We start from the raw sequence: 11,195 nt of genomic DNA, 5'->3' as shown, positions 1-11,195 counted from the left end.
CTTCCTGTGAAGTTGCAGTTTTGCGGGGCTTGAATGAGTCCAGTCCTCCCCTGGCTCTGCCCAGCGCCACCGATTGGCTCCGCAGCCCGGGGGGGACCGATAAGGGCGGCTATAAAAGCCTCGCAGCTCCCGGTCCCCCAGCGAGCAGCAGCCAGAGGGGCCGCCCGGATCCTCCGCACATCCCTGCGCTCATCCCCGGGCTCGCCAGGATCCTCCCTCCCTCCTTCCCTCCCTCCTGCGAGCGCGTATCCAGCTCCACATCTTTGCTCAAGCCGGAGTGGAAGAGGAGAGGCGCACACATCCCAAAAAAAAAAAAAAAAAAAAAAAAAAAATCTACCACCCAAAAAAAAAAAAAAAAGAAAAAAAAAAAACCAACCCAACCCCACACTTAGCGGAAACTTGTCAAAGAATGCTCCTAAAGTCTGGTTTTCTCCTGCTGCTGCTGATCAGTGCATCCGCATCCTACGAAGCTGAGCAGAATGACTCTGTGAGCCCCAGGAAAGCGCGGGTGGCAGCCCAGAACTCAGGTAACGCCAGCGAGGAGGGCTCGGAGCCGCAGCCCCGATGCTTTAAACTGTCTCACGTTTCTCTGCTGCTGATTTTTCTTCTTTTTCATTTTCCCCCCTTTTTTTTTTCCCCCTTATAAACTCACCGGCTGGCAGCACCAACGTTCCTTGCAGGGCTGGCAGGAGCTGCTGGTGCAGAGCCGGAGCAGGAATCTCCCGGAGGAGCCGGGGCAGGGAAGCGCTGCGAGGATGCGATCCAGGCTCTCCCCTCCTCCCGCAGCTCCCCGGGAGCTCCGGGCACTTTTGATCGATTCCATTTTCCTGCTTGCATGTTTCCCTCTCCCTTCCCCGCTGCGGCGCTGCTCCGGTGTTAAACCCTTGCTTTTTAGGAAGTTGATGCGATCCGCGGCGCCGGGACTGCCCCATTGTTCGGGAACACCTCAAAGAGGGGCAGCCGGGGCCGCCGCTCGCAAGAATGCAGGAACCCAGAAAGTGTCCCCCGCTCGCTGCGATCGTCACAAACCGATCGCTATCGGGCAGCTGCTGCTGTAAAAACACATGGGTGACATTTTCCGAACTTGCTTCCACAATGGAGACAAAAAAAAAAAAAGAAAAATCGCTTTGGCGAGTGAGCCCGGGATGCGCGGACTTGGACATTGTCAGGAACAATGGGATTAAAAATCCGCCTTCTGCTGCGCCGCAAAGGTTTCAGGGCTCCAGTTCGGGGCTCGTTAGCAGCTGCCTTGTTTTAGCCCCGCGAGGCTGGCGGCGCTGGAGCGGGGTTCGCTCCCTCGCTCCTGTCGGTGGTTGCTATAGGAACGCGGGGTGTCCCCCTCGCCCCGCGCCCGGAGCGCTCCCAGCCCCGCGCACCCGCGGCCCGCGGCGAGAGAACTTCCACTGGAGCCTGGGGAAAGCCAATTACGGGAGCTGATGAACCGGGGAGGGCAAGAATTACCAAATATTCCTCCCTTCAGGCACGTCAGCAGGAGCGCGGAACGGCGAGGGGTTCATTGAGGATTTTTTTTTTTAATATTATTTCTTTTTTTTTTTTTTTTTTCGGGAAAAATCCCGGTTATAAAGAATCCTCTTTAGGATGAAGCTTAGATTTAATAAGGTGTGCTCTCTGCCGGTAAAGGCTTCATTTTCCTCCACCTCAGGGCGGGATGGGGGAGCCTGGCTTCGCATTTCTTCCCCGGGAATGTCTGGTAACATGAGCTGCAAAGGCAATGAACGTGCCTTGCCCGGGCGCGGGAGGGGACAGATGTTCGGCTCGCCCAGAAAGGTTAATCCCGGCTAATTTCAGGGCAATCATGTGGCAATTCTGCTGATTCATTGTTAAAATGCACTGGATCTGCTCTGAGAAAGCCGGGATGACATGGATACCCTCGTGCTCGGCCGCGCCGCTGCCTCCGGGGTTTCGCTATTCCCGGAGCGGAGCGGTATCACCTGAACTTTCTCTGCCCAAATTTCCCTTCCCCTCCCGAATCTTCAGCAAAAATGACCTTTTTTTGGCTATGCCAGCGAGCTGCCGGGGCAGTTTTAGCACCAAGCTGCTGGACCGAGTCCTTTTGGGCGCAGACAATTGACTCTCAAGCCCAAATCTTCCTTCTAGGTAATTCAGGCATTTCAGAAAAGCACAAACGCCTCCCAATAAGTGCAATTTCCTGCCAGCTTGTTGGCATTTGCCAACACTTCCATCTCATTTTCCAGTGGTTTTGTGACCCAAGGCTGCTCCTCGAGGAAGAGACCCCAGCACCCAGAGCTTTCCATGGGCCCATCCTCATCCCTGCTCTTTAGAGGGACTTGGGATAAAGATGTAAATGCCTGAAGAGAAATGGGTTGGGATGGACATTTGGGTCCCCATCTAAACAAGGACAATTAGGTGCTGCCTCTTTTAGTCCGTGTGCGACCCTCGAGGGCTTTGGCAGCTGGAATTTCTGTTTTTGGGGTGCTGGCCGTGTCTTCAGAGAATCCTGGAATTGTGGAATTGTAGAATCATGGAATCACAGAATCATGGAACTGTAGAATCGTGGGATTGTTGAATCGTGGAGTTATAGAATTATGGAATCCTGGAATGGTTTGGGTTGGAAAGGGACCTTAAAGCTCCTTCCATCCCCTGCCCTGGGCAGGGACACATTCCGCTATCCCAGGGTGCTCCAACCTGGCCCGGGACACTTCCAGGGATGAGGAATGCACAGCCTCTCTGGACACCCTGTACCAGGGCCTCACTGCCTCCAAGGAAGGATTTTCTCCCTAATATCTGACTTAAATCTCTCCTCTTTTAGCTTAAAACCAATCCCAGCTGTTCTAGCACTGTGCATATAAAAAGTCACTCTCCCACTTTTTATAATCTGCTTTTCTGCACCAGAAGAGGCTCCGAGCTTTCCCTGGAGCCTTCTCTTCTCCAGCAGGAGAAGCTCCAGCAGGAGCTCTCCCAGGCAGATTTTGGGGTATCAGAGAGGCTCTGAGCCTCGCCACGCTGCCGCAGCGGGATTTGGCCGCGGGCTGGGCTGGCTCTCGGTGTGCTGATGCTGCTGTGCCTCTCTGTCCCACAGCCGAGGTGGTTCGGTGCCTGAACAGTGCCCTCCAGGTGGGCTGCGGCGCCTTCGCCTGCCTGGAGAACTCCACGTGCGACACGGACGGGATGTACGACATCTGCAAATCCTTCCTCTACAGCGCTGCCAAGTTCGACACTCAGGTACGGCCCGGGCACAGAGGGCACGGGAATAAAACCCGGCCGAGAATGAATCAAACCTGGCTGGGAATCAAACCCAGCCAAGAATAAAACCCGGCCGAAAATAAAACCCGGCCGAGAATAAATGGGAGCCGCCTTCTCACGGCCCGGCCAAGTCCTGCGGGCTCTAAAGCACGTGCTGAGCGCTCCGCTCCATGCCTGCCTTAATTTAAGCTGTGCTTTGGGCAGGATTAACCCTCCCCTCCCTGCAGCCCTTCCTGCTGCTCGGCTGCTCCTCTCAGCCCCCGTTTTTGGCTCCAAGTGCATCCTCCAGGGCTCTTTTTCCACCCGCTCCCGGCTCCGTGTGAGGACTTGGCACGGAGGGTTCCGTGGGGTGGAGAGCAAGGTTTCCTCTCCGGGAGGAAATAGAAATGTTCTTCTAACAAAATAAATCTCCTGACTGTGTGACCTGGCACAGGGCTGGGCTTTGACTTGGAAGTGTTTGGGTCTGGGAAGGCACGGCCCGACTGGGGCTGAGGGGAGAATAAACGGGATAATATCGGAGGGCTGTGCTCTGCCAAAATCCTTTTCCCTCTGTGCTTTCCTCCCAAAATTCACACAGCCCCTTGTTCCCTGTCCTCCTGCTCCCAAGGACAGATTTAAAAGCTCATAAAGGCTCTTGAGGTCAGAACCAGAAGAGTTAAACTGCTGGCATTAAATTGATGTAGATCAATGGGCAGAGCTGCTCCACCTCTGGTCCTGGCACTGCCAGGCCGAAGATTCCCACTACCTAAATCCTTTGGGAATGGGAGTCCAGAACATCCCAGCTGCTGAGAGTGACAACTCTGCAGTAATTGGGAGCATTCAAGTCCATTCCCTGCCGTGTCTGTAATTGCAGGAGGGTGATCAGCACAGCCAGGACTGGCGAGTATCCATAACACTTCTCCTTCCTTTGGATTCTGTTAAAGATGGGTTAGAAACTGTGGTAAAATAGCTGATGGATCGTTCAGCATGTGCTGTGAGTTCGGTTATTCTATTGTAACAGGGGTTAAAGGGCAGTTGTAAGCAATCCGGTGCTCGAGGTACCCGAGCACAGCTCAGTAAAGTGCAGCACCCCCAGCGGAACGAGCCGGCCTGGCCAGAGCTGCCATGGGCCAACCCAGCGCCTCAAACCTTCCTGCGAATGAAGGATCCGAGCAGAAACCAACCCAAAGGGACAAAAACAGGATCAAAAGGGGCTCCTGGCCCCCTGAGCTGTGCTGCTCCATCGGGGCCATCGCTGCTGCAGCATCCTCGCCGGGAGCGCTGCTGCTCGGCCCGCGGGGCCCTCGCTTTGGGCCTTGCTTTTTATAATAAAAGCTGAAATCACGTCAGTCTGGGAGCTGCTCTCGTGTTTATCAGATTCCCTGGAAGTCAGCTGAAGGTGTTTTCCTTCCATTGGCAGGGAAAAGCTTTCGTGAAGGAGAGCCTGAAGTGCATCGCCAACGGGGTGACGTCCAAGGTGTTCCTGGCCATCCGCAGGTGCTCCACGTTCCAGAGGATGATCTCCGAGGTGCAGGAGGAGTGCTACAGCAAGCTGGACATGTGCGGCATCGCCCGCCGCAACCCCGAGGCCATCACCGAGGTGGTGCAGCTCCCAAACCACTTCTCCAACCGGTACGAGGGGCCCGCCTGGGACGCGGGAGGGGAGCTGCAGGGGCAGGACCAGAGGGGATGAGGGGCTAAACGCCTGCCAGTCCTGGAACACCTTAGCCCAGGAAAGCCCGCTGCCTTTTCAGACCCTGCTCAGCTCGGGCAGCATCCTCGCTGCTCTTTTTGGGAAATGCACTTACTTCCCTTTTTGGGAAAAATCCCTATCTCCCTTTCTGGGCAAATACATTTATTTCCCTTTGTGGGAAAATACACTTGATTTTCATTTTGGGAAATACACGCATTTCCCTTTCTGGACAAATACATTTATTTCCCTTTTTGGGCAAATACATTTATTTCCCTTTTTGGGAAAATACATTTATTTCCCTTTTTGGAAAAAATTTATTTCCCTTTCTGGGAAAACACACTTGATTTTCATTTTGGGAAATACACATATTTCCCTTTCTGGGCAAATACATTTATTTCTCCTTCTGGGAAATTAATTTAAAAGCATTTCCAGGGGAGAATCATAACATTCTCCAGACGTCCCATACTCCAAAGCCTGGAGCTTGTTTAAATGTTAATTTTTTTGTTGTTTTTGGATGCACTGTGATGGCCAATGATCCCGAACAGGTTGATTAATTTGGCGTGTCTGGTGCACTGAGCTGCTCAGAGAATCATGAAATGGTTTGGGTGGGAAGGGACCTTAAACCCCATCTCATCCCACCCCTCCAAGGACAGGGACACTTTCCCCTGTCCCAGGTGGCTCCAAGCCCTGTCCAGCCTGGCCTTCTCCATCCATTGCTATCATTCCCTTCTCCAGATGATTATGGGACCTCCTGACCAGCTCCAGCCACAGCCACAGCCTCTTTCCACGGCAGAACACGTCCCTCTCCTGCTCTTGGGCTTTGTGGGGTGGTTTGACCTCATTTTGCACCGTGGTGCCAGCTCCTGGTGACTAAGCCATGCAGCGAGTTTGGCAAATCCCAGCTTAAACGTGTTCACAGCATCCCCTTCCTGGGCTCGTGGCACCTGGAGAATGAATCCTTGTCCTCCAGGTGCTACAAGCCCAGGGAACACGAAAGGAGCCAGCACACCTGATCCTGTGCAACCCCACAGTGCCAGCCCCGTGTTCCTCATTTCTGGGGACAGCCTGGGGCTCTCGCCGCTCTGCTCCGGGGCTGTCTCCCGTCCCTGCAGGGACAGAATGTCACGCTGCTGCCCGGCACCTTCCCCTGAGCAGGACGGCCCTGTCCCTGTCCTGCAAGGACAAGGGACACAGGGAGGGCTGCTGCAGTCTGCACAGTCACGCTGCAGGGGCAGGGATTTCTTCCTCCCAGTCCTGGAACAATCAGTGCTGAGTCTTGTGATTGGGATAAAAGAGACCTTTTGGAGCAGTTGGAGTAAATAACGCCGGGTTGGAGTGCAAACAGAGCACTGGGTCCTGGGCCTGGCCGTGGCCGAGGCCTCAGCTCCTCTGGGGTGGCCTTGGCTGGATCCAGGAGCATCCCAAACCTCCAGACCTGTCCCGGGACAGGTGTGCAGGTGATTAATGCATTTTATGCTGCATCAACGAGCATAAATTTATTCAGAGAATCCCAGAATGTCCAGAGCTGGAAGGGACCCTCAAGGATCACGGGGATCCATTTCCTATTACAGAAAACTCTCTTGTAGATGGAGATATTTTTTCTGGTCTATCCAGAAAATGGCAACACTGGGAAGGCAAAATTATACTGGGGGGAGTAAAAATGAAACTGGTGTGTCTTTCCCCCAGGCAGATTTTGGGGCAGGGAATTGGAACCTTTGAAAGAGGTTTTCTGGAGGGCTGGGAGAGGAGCAGGCAGCTCTGTGGAGGCCCAGGTTAAGCTGATGGACGGTGGAGCTCAGCAGCCCCCAGAGGGGGACACGGGGACATTTGGGCAGCGCTGGCCACGCTCCTCCGAGAGGACCAAGCCCTGGAGCCTCTCCCGAGGCACGGGGAGCTCCTCCCCCGGCCCGAGGCAGAGGATATTGTGACACGCTGAGGAACAAAAGCAGCAGGATTTCCCAGCCCCGAGGTTAGGCTGAGGGCTCCCCGAGCATCCTGCTTTCCCAGCCCCAGGATCAGAATGTGCCACTTGGCCCGGCCGCCCAGGGGAAGTCGTTAAAGGTCATTGCATCTTCCTGCCATTTCATCTCGGGGCAGGAGCAGCAGGGGAGGAAAATCTCTGCTCGCAGCCCAGCTCTGACGGCTCTGGGAAGGTGTCGCAGCGTGGAGGCCACGGGGCTGGATGGGCTCTGTGTCTGGCTCTGATTTAAGCCGGGTGTGTGGCTGGCTCAGCTTTGCTCAGCTCCACTTCAGACCTCGCTGCCAGCCCTGCTGAGCCGGGCTCAGAGCGAGCCAGAGCCTGGTCCTTTTGTGCAGCTCAGGCTTTGACCTCACCTGACCTCCCCTGGCTGCTCCAAAGGCCAGGGCTGAGAGCTGGAAAAGGATTTTGAATGGGAACTCTCATTTCCCTCTTCCTTCCCCTCCTCCACCTGCAGGTTGTTCTCCTCTCTGCTCCTGTGGAAAAATGTCACCGTGACCTTAAAGTGCTTAAAATAAGTTCCCCGACGTCCTTTCAGGCAGAAATCCCAGCGAGTGTGGGACTGCTGCCCTTTTTCCCAACTTTGTCTCCCTGGGAAGATGTTCCCTGGCACAGGGAGTGCCAGGTGCTCTCCCAGCCCTGCTCCTGGGGGAGCATGCCTTGGGAATTCTCAGCAGGGCTGGGAATGCAGAGCAGCACCCCTTCCTGGCTGTCAGTGCACAATCAGGCCTGGTAAAAAGTGACCTGGACTCCCAAGGCATTCACAGGAGGATAATTCCATTTATTGAGAAACACATTGCTTTTTATACCCTAGTTCACTACAGGTGACCCTGACTGGGCCTTTAATTAAAACACCATCACCACTGGCCAATTAACAAAACACCCATTTATAAACAATCTTATGAGAATAACAAGAAAACAGATATTAGAGAAACACCTGCAGGTTGTTTTTAATAATTGGCTGTCATTGTCTATCTCCAGCTCCCCAAAGCTCCCCAGGCCAATGCTGGGAAAACTTATCTAGCTTCTCTCTCTCGGGGAGCTGCCACCACACCTGGCTGCTCCTTGGACACGGAATTTGTGCCCAGGGCTGCTGGCAGGGGATGCAGCTGGACAGGAGGCGGGGGAAGCCTCGCCTGGGGTTCTGTGCACGGCGGGCTGGAAGTGACCACGGATTGCGTGTCCCAAGGATCTGTCCCCAGGGAGTCCAGGGATCTGCTGGGCTTGGACTGGGCTGCTTCTCCCCCTGGCCCTTCAAAAGGCTGTGCAGGGAAAGGGACAAGAGGGACGAAGGGAATGGTGCCACAGGGATGGATCAGTCATGGCTCTGCCTCAGAGCAGAGGCCAGGCCAGCCTGGGACCCCAGCAGGATCTGTCGTTGCCAACACCAATTCTTTTCCTTCCCAAAACTCCAGGAATTCGGGTGTTCAGCAGAGAGTAAATCACACCCTTTAACCCATTCCTGATCTCTCAGCTCCTTGTTTTACCTTCCCGATCCACCAGGATCACTCCAAACCCACTGCGCTCACCCCCCACCTCCCAGAGCTGGGGCGGCTGCTGGTTTAGGGCAATTAAATCAGAATTTTGGCGATGGTGTTCCTTCCCTGTGCCAGGGCCACAGCACCTCCATACCCAGCGTGTTTGGCTGCAGTGACAACAAGGTTGGACTTGGCCCTGGGAGGCCTTTCCCAACCTTGAAAATCCTGCCACAACACCATCAGAAATCAATTCCAAACACGCTCTGGCTGAGTTAAAAATCCTGATTCTTGCAGTTTTGTCACCCGGCTGGGTGACACCGTGGGCTAACGAGGTGCCTCTGCTGCAGGTATTACAACAAGCTGGTGCGGAGCCTGCTGGAGTGCGACGAGGACACGGTGAGCACCATCAAGGAGAGCCTGATGGAGAAGCTGGGGCCCAACATGGCCAGCCTGTTCCACCTGCTGCAGAGCGACCACTGCGCCCAGGGCCACCCCCGCGCCGAGCTCCTGCGCAGGAGGCTCTCGGAGCCGCAGAAGCTGAAGCTGCTCCTCAGGAACCTGCGAGGTGAGGGCTCCGCGCCCGCCCACGCCAAGCGCGGCTCCGCCGAGCGCGCCTGAGCGGGCAGGGCAGGCCGAGCACGACCAAAGCTGAGGGCTCTAGGAGTGCTGCACCCAAAGCCGGTGGACTGTTGGTGTTTTAACCCCCAGGAGCTGGGTTTAGTTCCTTAGGGCTCGTTTAGTTAGTTCATCTTTTCTGTTCCTCTCCAACAACACTTCTGCATGGTCTGTGTTCGGTGTCGCGGCTTTCCCGCCAGCCAGACGGCTCTGTCTCTTCTCTTCCCCACAAAAAAATCTGTTATCCCAAAAAATCTTAGTCATTAGTAGATCCCTACAGTGGTCGGGCCTTCAGGCACCAAACTCCCAACGTTTGGAGGCTGAGTTTTGTCCCAAACTGTTGTGCTGACACCACCCAGGCCTGGAGCTTCGGCGCCGAGGGGAGGAGCCGGTCCTCTCCTGCAGGTGACGAAAGATGCACTAAAAACTCATCCTAAAAACATCCTAAAAACATCCGTGGGATTCATGTCATGAATCTGTGCTGGCCACGGACGAACATGGATGTCACGTTCCTGGTCCTGCAGTGTCACCCTCAGTCCTAATCCTTCCAGCAGAGTGCTGTGAACACGTTTAAGTCGGGATTTACCAAACTCGCTGCATGGCTTAGTCACCAGGAGCTGGCACCACGGTGCAAAATGAGGTCAAACCACCCCACAAAGCCCAAGAGCAGGAGAGGCACATGTTCTGCCGTGGAAAGAGGCTGTGGCTGGAGCTGGTCAGGAGGTCCCATAACCGTGCGTTGTATTTCAAAGCTCACATCTCTGTACTGTATTTAACTGCCTGAAGCTTTAAACCAAGCCTAACAGAAAGAAAGCCTGTCTTAAGATTAGAGTATTAAAGGCCTTGCTCTAACTGTGGTATGAATAGTGCTAGAATCTGTCTGTACTGTACATAAACTCCACCAGAGTCTGCTTCAAAGGAGCAGAACTGAATAACTTTATTGCCTAAACTGAGTTTTGTAAGTCAGCTCTTTCTTTATTATTATTATTATTATTATTATTATTATTATTATTATTATTATTATTATTATTATTGCTTTCTTTTTCCTGGAAGCAGCACCTCTGTCATAGTCAGGAGTTCACATTCCACTCTGTGGCCTTTTAAGAAAGGAAGAGGGGAAAGGTTTAGGATGGGAATCGCAGGACCAGGAACTGCCTTTCAGAGCTAAAATTGAGGCAAAATCCATAAAAACCCAGGTTCGGGCTGGTCAGTCCTGTCCCCACGGGGCTGCCAGGCAATGCACTTAGACCCAGGGCAGAGCTGCTGGGAATTCCGGCATTGTCAGATCCTTTGGGAATCTCACAGGGCAAAACTCCCGTCAGGATTGCAGGGGAAAGGCTGGGGAAATCCATCGTTCTCTCAAGCTCCAGCGGGAAAGCTGAGGACACCATGAGTGCTCTGGGAGCTGCCTTTCCTCCACCCTCCTCCTCCTCCTCAGCGGGCTCTGGGAAGAGGAGCCGAGCTGGGAGACCCCAAAGCTGCTCCCCACCATAGCCAGGCCCCGGTGAGCCCAAAAATGCCCTTTGTGGTGTGGGATCCACCAGGCCAATCCTAAATCCATGCCTTGGAGTCCCTGCAGAGTGGGAGACTCTGCCTCAGATCGCTGGAGAGCTGATAAAGGAGGGATCTCTTTTCCTTGTGGAAACCTGAAGCAATATTATTTTATTTTTTGAGTCGTTTGGGAAACCACAAAGCCTTTAAACCAGAACTTGCTGCTAAAATATCAAAACCAGATGCAGCGCAGCATTTCAGAGGTCACTGTCTTCACGAAATGTGGAAGTGCTGGCAGAGAATTGGAAGCAGCAAAAAAAATATTGCTGACATCAGTGGAGGGTCGGAATTTGTAATTTTTTTTAGGATACTCCGAACAGAGCCGTGCAGGGCAAGGAAGATGCAAAGTTGCTCCTTCCTGAATCAGGCAGGGATTGAGACGCCAGCACAAAGAAGTTCTGAGAAGTGAAAACCAAAAGCTTCTGGAATATCCCGACCCTAAAACTGGGATTATCTTTAGGAATTGATCCCAGAAGCGCATCCCTGACTTCCCGCCCTGCGGCTGTTGGGGTCCAGGGAATCCTGCTGGGGTTTGTGCATCCAGTCCATGCTTTTATTTGGGAATTGGACACAAAAATTCTTTCTCTTCCTCGGGTCAGTGGTCCAGCCCCAGCTGGGAGGCTCTGCCGGTGCTCCAGAGCTCCCACTGTGGGGTCCCAAAGCTCCCAGGAGCTTT

The 11,195-nt window shown here is 53.9% G+C and overlaps 1 protein-coding gene across 1 annotated transcript; it reads left to right on the top strand.

The window, feature by feature from the left end:
* The first annotated feature begins 127 nt into the window (after positions 1 to 127).
* On the top strand, positions 128 to 9,829 carry STC1 (stanniocalcin 1). The gene is made up of 4 exons (XM_038160515.1): positions 128 to 527; positions 3,062 to 3,204; positions 4,625 to 4,836; positions 8,701 to 9,829. The coding sequence occupies exons 1-4, from the start codon at positions 410 to 412 to the stop codon at positions 8,969 to 8,971; spliced, it is 744 nt and encodes a 247-aa protein (XP_038016443.1). The 5' UTR covers positions 128 to 409; the 3' UTR covers positions 8,972 to 9,829.
* Positions 9,830 to 11,195: the final 1,366 nt, after the last annotated feature.

This window comes from Motacilla alba, chromosome 22, assembly GCF_015832195.1.
Source record: "Motacilla alba alba isolate MOTALB_02 chromosome 22, Motacilla_alba_V1.0_pri, whole genome shotgun sequence".
Taxonomy (NCBI): Eukaryota; Metazoa; Chordata; class Aves; order Passeriformes; family Motacillidae; genus Motacilla; species Motacilla alba.
This window is presented reverse-complemented; position numbering and strand designations above follow the sequence as displayed.

Bases quoted from the DNA above. Each gene is read 5' to 3' on its own strand.
- STC1 (XM_038160515.1), top strand. From the start codon at position 410: ATGCTCCTAAAGTCTGGTTTTCTCCTGCTGCTGCTGATCAGTGCATCC. The intron at 528-3,061 runs GTAACGCCAGCG...TCTGTCCCACAG, and splicing joins GGTGGCAGCCCAGAACTCAG to CCGAGGTGGTTCGGTGCCTG. The intron at 4,837-8,700 runs GTACGAGGGGCC...CCTCTGCTGCAG, and splicing joins CCAAACCACTTCTCCAACCG to GTATTACAACAAGCTGGTGC.